Source organism: Choloepus didactylus, chromosome 7 (genome assembly GCF_015220235.1).
Source record: "Choloepus didactylus isolate mChoDid1 chromosome 7, mChoDid1.pri, whole genome shotgun sequence".
NCBI classification, from domain to species: domain Eukaryota; kingdom Metazoa; phylum Chordata; class Mammalia; order Pilosa; family Megalonychidae; genus Choloepus; species Choloepus didactylus.
Window position 1 is genome coordinate 143,769,903 of NC_051313.1, and position 16,607 is coordinate 143,786,509.

General features: G+C 36.1%; 1 protein-coding gene across 1 annotated transcript in view; it reads left to right on the plus strand.

The window, feature by feature from the left end:
• The window catches only part of OFCC1 (orofacial cleft 1 candidate 1), a 332,335-nt gene that overhangs the window by 101,897 nt on the left and 213,831 nt on the right, over positions 1-16,607 (plus strand). Inside the window, 3 exon segments of the mRNA XM_037844751.1 lie at positions 46-276; positions 3,566-3,592; positions 3,594-3,763. Of these exon segments, the coding sequence (XP_037700679.1) occupies positions 46-276; positions 3,566-3,592; positions 3,594-3,763 (428 nt within the window).

Below are 16,607 nucleotides of genomic sequence, written 5' to 3' on the forward strand. Positions count from 1 at the left end.
TAAAATACAAGCATCCCACTTTTTCCTTGTCATAATCTTTTCTAGGCATTTCCTCCTAAGAAGGATGTGAAACCTGGCATGGCTTTATGTTTTGAGCTCTTTCTCCTCTGTGGGACGCACATTTGTCTTTACCGGGTTGTGGGCTGGGCAGCTTTGTTCAAATTCAAGTGTCCCCTTCTCCGAGGTCATTATGATCAGAAAGTCAGCAACTTCAAGCATATTGAAGATTTGATTTGCCTGGACTTGGACCACTGGCTTTGCAATCTCTATTTTCAGGTTTGCCATATGATTTTGTAAGTGGGGAAAAAAAAAGAATTTAAAAAATTGCAGCACTGCTGCTTCATAGTCTTTCTCTTTCTCTTGTGTTATTGAACATTTCAATTAAGTATCATAAAATTGTAAAAATAGTTGCATCTTAATGTTGATTTCTGATAATGTAGGTTAAATTGATGCTAGAAATAAGGTTAGCAGATATTTTATTCTAAGGTTAGCAGATATTTTATTAATAAAAAGAGGATTTATTCCTACCCTGTACTCTGCAGATGAGCCAGCAGTGCCGCCCATGTCCTCTGGTTCTCAGTTCACCATCACTTGTTGCTGGAACAGTCTCTGCTCCTAGTCTTAGCAACATGGGAATAGGATTGTCTGTATTTATTTGCTTATCAAAGATCCTTACTGAGCATCTCTTGTGTATTGGGCATTGCCTGTTCTAAAGATACGAAAGGGATAAGATATGCTCTCTGCCTTCAGGGTGTCTGCCATCTATTGGATAAGACAGACATGTGCTTGTACAAAAGATCTTTAAGGACCTACATGTCCACAGGGTGTGCATGGCCAACACAAAGCTGTCTCCCTTTACCATACCACTTCAACTCTTGTTTTCCTCAAAGTGTCTCTTTTTGCCTCAAACACTGAAACAAAAATAAATATCCACCTAGGCACGCGTTTATTTGTTTATGTTTGGCATTCTGTTCCTTTTCTAATCAAGTATTTTAGTAGAAATGCCATTGCCTAAATCCATTCTAAGCTCCAGAATTAAAGAGCAAGAAGGATCCAGAAAAGAAAATGAAGTCATCCAGTAAGTATAAAGCATCCCAACACAATTGTAGTCTGCTTGTGTCCTCCATGCCCAAAGTTGCTTTTACTGATGATATTTTTCCAGGTTGCCTACATCAGAACACACCATGATTTTTTCTTCCTATTCTATGCATTTTGATTTTTAAAAATCTATATATCATCTCTTATACTATCATCTATTTCTAAATCTCTAATCTCTGTCTCGCAACTATTTGTTTGCCTAACTGATGGAACTATTAAATATGGACATTTCCATGAAACACATACAGTCTTGGCCTTAGAATCAGCAGCTATGTATCTTTCTTAGGTGGTGGTCCTATTTGCCATTAATTTTCAGTATGAGCTGGCATTTCCCATTGAGGTAATTTCATTGTGTTTTGCTAAAATGTCTAGGTGTGCTATTAAGAAAACAATATGTGAATATACACCTGCCTATTCATTTTGGAAAAGTGCCATCCCTTGATAAATCACATGTCCATTAGAATCACGTGGGAGACTTAAAAAATTCTACTGCCTGGGCTCTATTTCCAGAGATTTTTGAGTCAATTGTTTTGGTGTGGGGCCTCAGCCATTCAAAAAATTCTACTGCCTGGGCTCTATTTCCAGAAATTTTTGAGTCAATTGTTTTGGTGTGGGGCCTCAGCCATTCAAAAGTTTTAAAAGCTTCCAAATATTAGAACTGCTGATATAAACAAGCTTGGGGAAAAAAAAAGACCATTATAAATAAATCCAAAGGATTTATTGAAAAGTCAACAAAATTTAGGAGAAAACTAAAGAAAAATAAAATCAAAATATTCAACAAATTGTTGGCTTGAGGAATGTACCAAGAGATAAAGGGAAATAAATTTGGGTCAAATTTTTTTTTTAGGTAAAAGTGTAAAAGGCATCTATACTTTTTTAAATTAACTTGTTCACTAATTGCTACCTAATATTCAGTGTTCTGTAACTTATAGCATGGGAATTAGTACTAACTTTGTTTCACAAAAGACCACTTTGGCAATACTGGTGTGATTGGCAAAGAGAATTTATATTTGAGATAAAAACAAGATGCAATGTTTAAAACTTACAAGGCCTGGAGAAAGAGGATATTTGATAAACAGAATAATTTGATTTCACCAAAATCTACTTGCATTTGAAGATAAAAAATTTCCCCTTCTTTTCTTCTGACTTATTATATATAAAAACATTGTGAAAAAGAAATATTATCATTAGATTGGTTTATCTGCAGAACCTACTGCCCATTATCAATTATAGGATGTAATTGTCTGCTAACAGTCTTATTTGGTAAACAATAACAGGGATTTTCTCCTGTAAATTTCATGGAAGGTTAGCGAGTCTTATTAATGAGAACAATACCATTATGCCTTTGCTGATGGAAGGTAGAATAAGTCAGGACAAAAGGGGCTCTCTTTCATGAGACTGAAAATAGAAAAATTCTCATCTAGAAACTCCACTTTCCTCTTACGTGAAATTACTGGATATATGGGTTTATTCCAACGTGAATTTCCTCAAATGCAAACATTTCTGAAAAAGGAAATGTAAATTGTGGATATTCCTTTTGGAGATACTCTGAAAAAAGAATAACTCGGAATTGGGAAAAGACAAGACAGGTAAAGCAGATGATGGAGCAGAAAAGTGACTTTTGCAATGCAGAATTCGAAGAGATTTAAGGACTGGAGTAAGTCCAGCAAGTCCTGATGATTTTCCCTCTGTGTCTTTCAGTGCAGAAGGACTGTCATGGGACAAAGGGGCTGGCAGAGCTAGGGCAGGTGGCCTAGCTGTGACCTCACCTGTTCTACTAGGATGCTGTTAGGGAGAGAACTGAGGCTAAGAACCCTGAGCATTGGGGAGCAGGCTTGGGAGCAACTCTGATTCAGCCTCCCCATAGCATGTGTGTAAAGATACAAAAGGGAAAATTATGCAAACAACATAGCCTCTAACTTTTCTCTTTCCCAGGGAACTTTTTCTGTCAGTTACTTTTCTGAATATTTCATTTCCTGTGCCATTAATTATTTCCCCCAAGTTCTTTATTATTAAATTTTTAAACATGGAAGTCGAAAGAATTGCATACTGAACACCTATATATTCACCACTAGAGTCTACAATTTTGTCATTTATTTTTGAGCTTAACACATTCTCTCTTGCATATAGTAAATACTCAATGAGTATCTGTTGATTTCATTCCAGTATAAAAGTTAGGAAACCAGTGTTATTTAGAAGGAATAAAGAAAAACTATAAATTAAAGCAGAAAGAAAGTTAATAAGTATATAGAGCAACTGACAAAGTCTGAAGCAATTATATAAATCCGTGAGTATATAAAAAAAAATACATTCTTTGTAATGCAACCAAAAAGAAAATGTAAGATTGGAAAATTGAATTCATAAATTGACCTTGTAGGTTTTGCAGATTATGTCATTGTTCTAGAGAAAAACCAACTATATGTGTAATATTTTCAACAGTTTAGATGACAGATTTATCTCCCAATAGGTAATTAAACTTCCTCTGCATTTGGATGTCAAGAAAAAAGCAGGAAAGACATATTCAGCTTCCCCCTGAATTTCCAGTTTGTTCAATGGCTGAAATAGAGAAAGTAGAATCAGAAGTAGAGAACACAGCTGGCTTTTCAGAGGAAGAAACCAAGAAAAGCATCTGTGCATCAAGGGATGTCCATGCTACTTCCTCCTTGTACTCTTTCCACAGTTGGCTGACTTGTTTTACGGTTTTCTATTTTTTATATTTTAAATTCTGTTATTTTATTTTTAAAAAACTGGTTAAGGGGTTGTCGTAGTTTCCTGGGGCTGCCATAACAAGTTAACACAAACTGGGTGATTTAAAACAACAGAAATGTACTGTCTCACACTTCTGGAGGCTAGAAGTCCAAAATCAAGGTGTCACAGGGCCATGCTGCTCCTGAAGGCTCTAGGGAAGAATTTTTCCATGCCTCTCTCCTAACTTCTGGTGTTTGCTGGTAATTCCTGGCATTCCTAAATTGGTGGTTTCATTACTACAGTCTGTGCCTCTGTCATCACATTACCTTCTCTGGGTGTCTTTGTGTGTCCTTTCTTCTTCCTATAAGAAGACTAGTCATTGAACTTAGGGCTCACATTGGATTGCCATCTTAACTTAACAAATGACCTCATCTTAACAAATCACAACTGCTAAGATCCGCTCTCCAAAGAAGATGACGATCGGAGGTTCTCAGTGGACATGAATTCCTTGGGAACCATATTCAACTCATTACAAAGGTATTATTATATGTTAATATATGACTTTCTATGCTATGTCATTTAAGGAGAAGGTAATCAATGACAAGAATATAGTTTTCATACCGTATTGTCTATTATACAGTCAAGTATAAAATTACTTCACCAAAAGATAAGTGTTTCTCCAAGACCTTATTGCTCTAAAATAATATTATTTAGTTTCTTTGGGGGGTGGAGTTTGACTTTTTTTGATTTGTAGCTCTACATTCCAATCTTTCTTACATGCCCATAGCAAGAAGTGGCTATAAAAGAGAATGTTCTCAGAAAAAAAGTTCTCAAATAATATCATTTACTTAGCCTGCCATTTTCAAACATGAGTTTAATCGAGCACTGTATAAACAAATCATGTTCTTTGGATTATTCAGTGTTCAAAAGTTCTGACTTACATGTATCAAACTTAATATCTTCTTCTGCAATTTTCTCTTTTCTCTCATCATTGTTTTTGAGATTTATCCTTACATTTATATGTGTGTATATATATGTGTGTGTGTGTGTGCATATATACACATATATTTCTATTTTATTGAATTTATAGCTGTATAGAATTCCTTTGCATGATTATAACAAAATCATTATTATTTTATTATATTTTTATATTATTATTATTCATGCTGTTTTTATTTTCTATAACGAACAAGGCTACAGTGATTATTCTTATCCCCTTGTGCACATGGGTGAGAATTTCACTATCCAGTAGAAAAATCCATGAATCACAGGACACACATATTCCTAAAGGTCCACAATAGTCACACTTTGTTATCTCAAGTAGTTGTATCAATTCATCCTCTTAGCGGCTGTGCACAGAAGTTTATTTGTTCACATCCTATCAACCTTGTTATTGTCAGACTTTTAAAATTATGCTAATTCAAGTGCTGTGAAATGTTATCACTTTGTTTTAATTGGAATTTTCCTGATTACAAGTGAATTTGAGCATTTCTTTCATATATTTTTTGACCATTTGGTTTTTATCTTCTGTGAATTGTCTCTTCCTATACTTTGCCCATTTTATCTTTGGGTCATTTGTCTTCTCAGAAGGTCTGGCACCTTATTATTTTAGGTGGGGTTGGTGGTGGTGGGGAAATAGTTTTGATATCTGATTCAAATTTTGATTGTTATTGATTTATTCAATCACTGTATGATCAATTACTTTAAAAATATTTGCAGTAACCTCTTCATTGAATTATGGTATCCTTGTAGTTTTTTAAAATTGATTTCTTATTTAAAGTTTTATTGAATAGACAATTCATTCACATGGTTGAAAATGAAATCTGCTTTTCACTGCTGTTCCCAGTGACCTAATTCTTCTCCTTTGAGGAAGTGATTCCTTTTTAATATATTATTTAATAGATATTTTATGTATCCATAAGAAAATACCTAAAAATATTGTTACAATTTTAAAATTCCACTAAATCTATAGCTATATTCCTCTTTTTATTCCTAATATTAATTAATATATGCCTTCTTTGCTTTTCTTTATGAGGCTTGCTTAAGTTTTGCCATTTTATTAGTTTCGTTTCAATATACAGCTGTGGCATTTAGCTCAATTAAACTTTTCCATTGATTTTTGGTTTTCTGTGTGTTTATCTTTGTTACCATTATTATTTCTATACCCCTACTTTCTTCAGATTTTCTCTAGGGTTTCTGTTTTTAATTTCCTTGATTTGGTTTTATTTAGAAAGATTAACTCATGTATCTTCAGTGTTTATTTATTTAATAGATACGTGTGAAATCTCCAGTTATAACTGGATTTGTCCATTTCTCCTGGTAATTCTGACAGCTATTGCTTTATATATTTAAAATCTGTTAATTGCCTACAGGTTTCTGATTGGTATTTTTTTGGTGTGGTGTTATTATTCCTTTTATAATGATGTAGTCTCTCTATACTTATTCATTTTTTTGGCTTTATATTGTAGTTTTTCTGATACCAATAGTACCATCTGAACTTTTTTTAAAAGTATTTTCATGGCATAGAGTGGTTTTCTACACTTTATTTAAAAATTTAAAAATGTATCTGTGGGGCTGTTTTGTGTATGTCTTCATTAACAGCATAAATCTGGGTTTTATTTGTATGTCCAAGACAAGTAGATGATATGTGTATTTTAATAGGTAAGTTTAAATGTATCATATGTTTTGCATTGCTGTTTTATTTATACTTATTGATAACATCTCATTTCTCATTTTATATTTACCATCCTATTTCTTTGCTTTTTAGCAATATTTTCTTTTCTGAATTTCTCTTTAATCAGAAATAATTTTATCTATTTTGTTTTTCCTCTCCTGTTCATATTCTATAGATTTTACTGTTAATGATTTTGGTTGATATCCTTAATTTTCTCATCTACACATTTAGCTATAAATTATCTTTAAAAATACAAACTCATTCAGTGTTTTTCTTCTCTTCCTGAATATGAACATACTTTATCTACACATTTAACTACCATCTTATGTTGCACTTTTTCATTAAACAAAAAATTTAGTTATTTTTTAATTTTCCTTAGAAAATTCATTTACTGACACACTTGATCAATATCTATGCTTCATAGTATTTTGAACATATGTTTTCTCTCTGGTTCCATTTTCTTCTTTTGGAAATAAATCCTCTAGTCATTTTTTAAGAATATTGATTTGTGAGGGGTAAACTCTTAGCCATTGTATATCTGAAGAAGTCTTTTTTTTTCCCCTTGCTTTTGATAGGTCATTTATCCATGTATAAAATTCTAGTTTTGTAATACTTTCCCATTGGTATTTTCCCTACCATCTTTTTGTGTCCATTATGGTTGATGAGAAATCAGTAATAAGGGAGGAGCAACTGAAGGATCTTGAGAAGGGAGTGATGTATAGCTATTTCAATTTCTATTTTAGGTATATCCCTCTGGTAATTTTGAGGAGGACTTATTTGAGGAAGGCATGTCTAGAAACAGGAAGATCAGTTAGGAAAAGTTAAGAGTAATCCAGGCAAAAAATGAGACTCAGAATTAGGGCAGAGATGGAAAAGTTGCAGGGTAGAGGACATATTTATAAAATACCACAAAGCTGCAATAGAATGACCAGGGCTGTTGATCAAATGTGGATGGTAAGAGATGATGAAGAGCCAAAATGATTCCTAAGCTTTTAACATGTATAGATGTAGACATCAACCAGCAAATTTCTTATTGTCTGATAGGAAGTAAAAGATTAGAGGAAAAACCATGAACTTAAATTTGGACCTAATATTTGAGATTCATATGTTTTTTACATGAAGAAAAGTTCAAGAGACAGTGGGAAAATGGATGTGAACGAAGCTCAGGAAAGAGTTGAAGAGTATGGTGGGACAATGTGTCTGTTGAAGGCATGGACCTATAAACTCCAGCTGAGACCTCTAAGTCACTGAGTAAAGCCAGAGAGAGTGCAGAGAATGATGAGTGTTGGACTGAGGACAAAGCTCAGGGAAATGGCCATGTTCCAGGGTGTTCTGGTTTGCTAATGTTGCTGTTATGCAAAATACCAGAAATGGATTGGCTTTTATAATGGGGGTTTATTTGGTTACAAAATTACAGTCTTATGGCCATGAAAATGTCCAAACAAAGGCATCAAGAGTAGGGTACCTTCACTGAAGAAGACCGATGGCGTCTGGAAAACCTGTCAGCTGGGGAGGCATGTGGCTGGCGTCTGCTTGCTCCTAGATTGCGTTTCAAAATGGCGTTCTCCAAAATGTCTCTCTCAGCTGTAGCAGCTCTCCAAAATGTCACTCACAGCTGCTTTGAGGTCCTTCTGTTTGTGAGCTCTTTTACAGGGCTCCAGTGATTAAATTCAGCCCCACCCTGAATGGGCAGCGTTCATATCTCCATGCAAATTATCCAATCAAATGTTTCACTCACAGTTGATTGAGTCACATCTCCATGGAAACACTCAATCAAAGGATTCCAACCTAATCAACACTAATATATCTGTCCCCACAAGATTGCTTTAAAGAACATGGTGTTTTGGGGGATACAATACATCCAAACTGGCACACAGGGGAAGGATGCTGGATCCCTCCACAATGGCCAGCTCCAAAGCCTGCACTTTTAGACCTTTTAGAGAACATCTGTCTTCCTGTCTTGTTCTGTCCATCAACTTGGCAACGTAGAGCTTTGTACTCATCCTCCACTGATGAATGTTTCTTGAGTTGAGATTGGAATTTACCAAGCCCCTTGGAGATGATGCCTGTTGTGCCAAGTGAAACTCCACTGATCATCAGGCCCAGTTCCCAGAACCCCTGCTTTCCTAAGAAGTGGGTCTAGTACAAGCCTTGGGTTTCCTTATTCACACCGGACTTGTTCCAGTGAGTAAACCAATATCCTTAACTAATGCATACTGAGATACCACTGCCCCCAGACAACCAAGTATTATTTTAGTGTTATGTTTACCTGGAAATGTTATATTGAAATTTTATACACAGAATACATATAAATATATCAAATTATGCCAACTGATTTTAAACAATTTATGGAAATAAATTGAGGTGAGATGTATAATACTTATCAAATATTCATATTGAAGACATGTAATAAATACCAACACTATAAGGCAACTTGATTAAACTATGTGGTTTCTCACAGTTGAGAACTGGGATTTCCTTGCCTGTAACCAGAGAAAACAGGAGGCAACCGTTTTCATTGTCTGGTTTTGAGGATAATGATTGGAGTTTGTTGTCCTCAAAATGCACACATTTAAAAGTGCAGACTTTACACATTCCGTGTTGATACTTAATTGGTTTAAGGCTTTACTTTTTCATTTAAAATGCAGACATCCTAGACGGATAACAATGAGTGTGCTCTAATTATGCTTAGCATGGATAAAGGGAAGGTGGGGAGGTGGAGGGCTTAGAAATTGCCTAAAGCACTTGAAGTCTGAGAAAGAGCAGGGAACACCATCAAAGGGGGCTCAAAACAGAGACAAGACAACGTCACAGTTAGGTTCAATCCAAATTGCATCATGGGGCAGCTCTGTTGAGTATATTCACGGATGTTGTCACATTCAGTTGTCTCTGCAGGAGAATGACTTTTGCAACAAGTCTTTATGTTGAATCAGATTAGTCAGGTCTTCCAACTGCGGGATTCTGAGATGCCCTGATTCTGTGAAAACAAACAAATTTCTGTGAGGTGCAGAAAGTGGAAGAAAAAGTCCAAACCTTTTCTGATGGTTGAGGACCATCTTCCTAAGATGAAACTAATAAATTAAGATGTATACAAGAAATGTTAAAATTTCTTTAGATAAAAAAAGTAGAAAATGTGTAGTTGGTTTTTGTTTGAAGTTCAAATGTCAAGTTAACTGCAAAGTCTTTATGTGGGACACTAACGTATCTTCATTCATGATGTAGCTCTTCCTTCCTCCTTCCTTCCTCCTTCCTTCCTTCCTTCCTTCCTTCCTTCCTTCCTTCTTTCCTTTTGCAATGTTTTAGGATGAAGCATGAGTTAAATCTTACTTTAGAACTTTCAACTTTTGAGAAAGTGGTTCTGACTTAACAGTAATGATATTTCAGTGCTACTGACATTTTAATCTAGTTTTAAGATACTCAGCAGAAGACTAGAAGCAATTACTCTTAGGCCATGTTTTTCACCAGATCATTTTTGCTTTCCAGTTTTTCCTTAGGGTAATGTGGTGCTATTTCCATACCTACTGCACAGTGCTATGAACTTAGCTCTCAGAATGCTGCTCCCAGCTCCCCTAAAAGAAGGACAGGCACTGCTGTAGGAAACATGAATTCCTACACGTTCAATATGAGAATGCTATACCATGAGAAGCAGAATGTTCCATGCTTCAGGAAAATGCCTTAGAAAAAGCTGATTATCATGTGCTGTGCTATGAGTTTGGAGACAGATTCAAGCCTCACATTGGAAGGTTGAGTAGGGATCTTCTGCTTCTATTCTGAATAGATTTATATAAAAACAAAACACACAAAAAAACATAAAAATCTCTTTGAATCACATTTCTGCTACATTGCCTATATTTATTTTTCTTGGAGGCTTCCTAAGCATGTTATTAGGGGTTAATATCCCCCCGTGGGTTTTCTTTCTAATATTTCAGGGCTGTGATACAGTACACTGTTTCCATCACTGATATGTTGCTAAGAGATTTAATAATGGGTAAACAAACACAACATGTGGTAATCCATTTCAAATTAAAAGTTTATTAAACACTGGCTTGATGACTTTCTGCCTATTTACAATTAAAGGAGCAAACCTTAGGGAAGGAGTGACCACGTGGTGTGTGCATGGCTGCAATATTCGTATCTGAAAAATGTGTTTATGATCTTCTACAAGCTGTCCCACATTGATAGGCTTTGTACATAATCTGTTGAATCTACTATGCCCCTGACCCAGGGAAAAGTGAATTTAATATTTACTTCTGAATGCACACACGCGCTTGCACACACACACACACACACACACACACACACACACAGGCACCAAGAGGATTCTGAATTTAACCCTAAGGTTGATGTTTAAGTGGTGACCAGCCTTAGACGTAGGTGAATGCCTGAGACCAGAAAATACTTAAGAAAGGCTGGAAGAAAAGACCAGAGATTAATTTTAGGGTTATAAGAATCGTTTAATGTTTTTCACTTTCCAGGCAGACTAGGGAAATATTTGTTATGCTTGATAATTTTGTTTTGTGAGTACCCAGTGCATGAACAATGGCTTATCTGTGAATTGTGATGCAGAATTCATTTCAGGGTAGTTTTTTTTGGGCAATCGTCATGAATAAGGCACTCTGGTAGGTGCTGTGGGATCATAAACCAACACCTCATGCAGTCCCTAATCTCCATGGGCTTCCTTTAGCCCAAGCCGACTCCACCTCTGCGATACGTAAATGTTCACGTGCTCTCTGGACTAGGAGGGTCGACCAGCAGTCTGTTTACATAAGACACCTGCAAGCCTTTTGGGAGAGAATTCAGACTTGGAGAAGTGAGGCAGATGCACTTGATGAAATAACAAAAATCAGTTGGTGGATGTGTGGGGCAGTTGTGGGAAATGCATGTTGTCTGTGAATCAGATTTGTTCCTGAGCCCAGTCGTGTCACATTGGATTCCCAGGGAGGAGGGACTGCAAAGAAGCACTCTTCGTCTGTTCTCATTGAAATTCTGTAAGGCACCTAAGTATTTTATGTGTTCTATCTTACAGCACATACTATCCTGTGAGATAATAAGGTATACTTTATACGTATACTATGTGTTATATAATAAACTTCTGCAATCCAAGGTGTTAGGCAAACCACCATGGGGTAGTAGAAATGAGTATTTCGTCAACTCATGTTACACATGCTGGTACATTCCCAGAAATAAACGGGTGAGACTTTGAGGGCAGTAGAAATTTGCCTGAATTTCTTTTTATTGTAACCCCATTTAAAATCTTATATTGGTGCGATCTGGGGTAAATAGGTGCTAAATTTCACAATCTTGTTTTGGGATTAGGCTAGTTTGGAGTTCAAAAGGCAAATAAAGGAAGAAAAGGAGAAAAAGTAAGGACACCCAATACTTGCCAGTAAGAAAATCTTTAGCAAATTAAACAATAGCAATCTTTGACAACAAAACACTTTGAGAAATTGAGGAAAAAAATATCACTGAGGACCAGTGATGATATTTGGAATTCTGATTTTAAGGTCTCAATCTTATTAAATACTTTCCCCTCTGGCCCCCCCCTCAAGATAAGCCATTTTTTTTTTTTTTTTTTTTTTTTTTTTTTTTTTAATCATCATTTTATTGAGATATATTCACATACCACGCACTCATACAAAACAAATTGTACTTTCGATTGTTTACAGTACCATTACATAGTTGTACATTCATCACCTAAATCAATCCCTGACACCTTCATTAGCACACACACAAAAATAACAAGAATAATAATTAGAGTGAAAAAGAGCAATTGAAGTAAAAAAGAACACTGGGTACCTTTGTCTGTTTGTTTTCTTCCCCTACTTTTCTACACATCCATCCATAAACTAGACAAAGTGGAGTTTGGTCCTTATGGCATTCCCAATCCCATTGTCACCCCTCATAAGCTACATTTTTATACAACTGTCTTCGAGATTCATGGGTTCTGAGTTGTAGTTTGATAGTTTCAGGTATCCACCACCAGCTACCCCAATTCTTTAGAACCTAAAAAAGGTTGTCTAAAGTGTGCGTAAGAGTGCCCACCAGAGTGATCTCTCGGCTCGTTTTGGAATCTCTCTGCCACTGAAGCTTATTTCATTTCCTTTCACATCCCCCTTTTGGTCAAGAAGATGTTCTCCATCCCACGATGCCGGGTCTACATTCCTCTCCGGGAGTCATATTCCACGTTGCCAGGGAGATTCACTCCCCTGTGTGTCTGGTCCACGTAGGGGGGAGGGCAGTGATTTCACCTTTCAAGTTGGCTTAGCCAGAGAGAGAGGGCCACATCTGAGCAACAAAGAGGCATTCAGGAGGAGACTCTTAGGCACAAATATAGGGAGGCCTAGCCTCTCCTTTGCAGCAACCGTCTTCCCAAGGGTAAAACTTATGGTAGAGGGCTCAACCCATCAAACCACCAGTCCCCTATGTCTGTGGTCATGTTAGCAACCATGGAGGTGGGGTAGGCGAATACCCCTGCATTCTCCACAGGCTCCTCAAGGGGGCACTACATCTTTTTTTTTTTTTTTTTTTCCTTGTTTGTCTTTTTTTTTTTTTTTTTTTTTTTAACTTTCCCTTCTTTTTTAAATCAACTGTATGAAAAAAAAAGTTAAAAAGAAAACAAACATACAATAAAAGAACATTTCAAAGAGACCATAACAAGGGAGTAAGAAAAAGACAACTAACCTAAGATAACTGCTTAACTTCCAACATGTTCCTACTTTACCCCAAGAAAGTTACATAATATAGCAACATTTCAGTGAACTTGTTCCTACTACATCCATCAGAAATTAACAGACCATAGTCATTTCTGGGCATCCCCAGAACGTTAAATAGCTTATCTGTTCTTCTTGGATTATTGTTCCCCCTTCCTTAATTGCTCTCTACTGCTAGTTCCCCTACATTCTACATTATAAACCATTTGTTTACATTTTTCAAAGTTCACATTACTGGTAGCATATAATATTTCTCTTTTTGTGCCTGGCTTATTTCGCTCAGCATTATGTCTTCAAGGTTCATCCATGTTGTCATATGTTTCACCAGATCGTTCCTTCTTACTGCCGCGTAGTATTCCATCGTGTGTATATACCACATTTTATTTATCCACTCATCTGTTGAAGGGCATTTGGGTTGTTTCCATCTCTTGGCAATTGTGAATAATGCTGCTATGAACATTGGCGTGCAGATATCTGTTCGTGTCACTGCTTTCCGATCTTCCGGGTATATACCGAGAATTGCAATCGCTGGATCGAATGGTAGCTCTATATCTAGATTTCTAAGGAACTGCCAGACTGACTTCCAGAGTGGCTGAACCATTATACAGTCCCACCAACAATGAATAAGTGTTCCAATTTCTCCACATCCCCTCCAGCATTTGTAGTTTCCTGTTTGTTTAATGGCAGCCATTCTAACCGGTGTTAGATGGTATCTCATTGTGGTCTTAATTTGCATCTCTCTAATAGCTAGTGAAGCTGAACATTTTTTCATGTGTTTCTTGGCCATTTGTATTTCCTCTTCAGAGAACTGTCTTTTCATATCTTTTGCCCATTTTATAATTGGGCTGTCTGTACTATTGTCATTGAGTTGTAGGATTTCTTTGTATATGCAAGATATCAGTCTTTTGTCAGATACATGGTTTCCAAAAATTTTTTCCCATTGAGTTGGCTGCCTCTTTACCTTTTTGAGAAATTCCTTTGAGGTGCAGAAACTTCTAAGCTTGAGGAGTTCCCATTTATCTATTTTCTCTTTTGTTGCTTGTGCTTTGGGTGTAAAGTCTAGGAAGTGGCCTCCTAATACAAGGTCTTGAAGATGTTTTCCTACATTATCTTCTAGGAGTTTTATGGTACTTTCTTTTATATTGAGATCTTTGGTCCATTTTGAGTTAATTTTTGTGTAGGGGGTGAGGTAGGGGTCCTCTTTCATTCTTTTGGATATGGATATCCAACTCTCCCAGCCCCATTTGTTGAAAAGACCACTATGGCTCAGTTCGGTGACTTTGGGGGCCTTATCAAAGATCAGTCGGCCATAGATCTGAGGGTCTATCTCTGAATTCTCAATTCGATTCCATTGATCTATATGTCTATCTTTGTGCCAGTACCATGCTGTTTTGGCAACTGTGGCTTTATAATAAGCTTCAAAGTCAGGGAGTGTAAGTCCTCCCACTTCGTTTTTCTTTTTTAGAGTGTCTTTAGCAATTCGAGGCATCTTCCCTTTCCAAATAAATTTGATAACTAACTTTTCCAAGTCTGCAAAGTAGGTTGTTGGAATTTTGATTGGGAATGCATTGAATCTGTAGATGAGTTTGGGTAGAATTGACATCTTAATGACATTTAGCCTTCCTATCCATGAACATGGAATATTTTTCCATCTTTTAAGGTCCCCTTCTATTTCTTTTAGTAGAGTTATGTAGTTTTCTTTGTATAGGTCTTTTACATCTTTGGTTAAGTTTATTCCTAGGTACTTGATTTTTTTAGTTGCTATTGAAAATGGTATCTTTTTCTTGAGTGTCACTTCAGTTTGTTCATTTCTAGCATATAGAAACATTACTGACTTATGTGCATTAATCTTGTATCCCGCTACTTTGCTAAATTTGTTTATTAGCTCTAGTAGGTGTATCGTCGATTTCTCAGGGTTTTCTAGATATAAGATCATATCATCTGCAAACAATGACAGTTTTACTTCTTCTTTTCCAATTTGGATGCCTTTTATTTCTTCGTCTTGCCGGATTGCCCTGGCTAGCACTTCCAGCACAATGTTGAATAACAGTGGTGACAGCGGGCATCCTTGTCTTGTTCCTGATCTTAGAGGGAAGGCTTTCAGTCTCTCACCATTGAGTACTATGCTGGCTGTGGGTTTTTTCATATATGCTCTTTATCATGTTGAGGAAGTTTCCTTCAATTCCTACCTTTTGAAGTGTTTTTATCAAAAAGGGATGTTGGATTTTGTCAAATGCTTTTTCAGCATCTATTGAGATGATCAATTGATTTTTCCCTTTTGACTTGTTAATGTGTTGTAATACATTGATTGATTTTCTTATGTTGAACCATCCTTGCATGCCTGGAATGAACCCCACTTGGTCATGGTGTATGATTTTTTTAATGTGTCTTTGGATTCGATTTGCAAGTATTTTGTGGAGGATTTTTGCATCTATATTCATTAGGGAGATTGGCCGGTAGTTTTCCTTTTTTGTAGCATCTTTGCCTGGTTTTGGTATTAGATTGATGTTAGCTTCATAAAATGAGTTAGGTAGTGTTCCATTTTTTTCAATGTTTTGAAAGAGTTTGAGTAAGATTGGTGTCAGTTCTTTCTGGAAAGTTTGGTAGAATTCCCCTGTGAAGCCATCTGGCCCTGGGCATTTATTTGTGGGAAGATTTTTGATGACTGATTGGATCTCTTTGCTTGTGATGGGTTGGTTGAGGTCTTCTATTTCTTCTCTGGTCAGTCTAGGTTGTTCATATGTTTCCAGGAAATTGTCCATTTCTTCTACGTTATCCAGTTTGTTGCCATACAGTTGTTCATAATATCCTCTTATAATTTTTTTAATTTCTTCAGGATCCGCAGTTATGTCACCTTTTTCATTCATTATTTTGTTTATATGGGTCTTCTCTCTTTTTGATTTTGTCAGTCTAGCTAGGGGCTTGTCAATCTTGTTGATCTTCTCAAAGAACCAACTTTTGGTGATATTTATCCTCTCTATTGTTTTTTTGTTCTCTATGTCATTTATTTCTGCTTTAATGCTTGTTATTTCTTTTCTTCTACTTGGTTTGGGATTGGTTTGCTGTTCATTTTCTAGCTTCTTCAGTTGATCCATTAGTTCTTTGTTTTTGGCTCTTTCTTCCTTTTTAATATATGCGTTTAGTGCTATAAATTTCCCCCTTAGCACTGCTTTTGCTGCATCCCATAGGTTTTGGTATGTTGTGTTCTCATTTTCATTCGTCTCTATATATTTAGCAATTTCTCTTGCTATTTCTTCTTTAACCCACTGAATGTTTAGGAGTGTGTTGTTTAACCTCCAGGTATTTGTGAATTTTCTAAGTCTCTGATGGTTATTGACTTCTAATTGTATTCCATTGTGGTCAGAGAATGTACTTTGAATAATTTCAATCTTTTTAAATTTATTGAGGCTTGTTTTATGTCCCAGCATATGATCTAT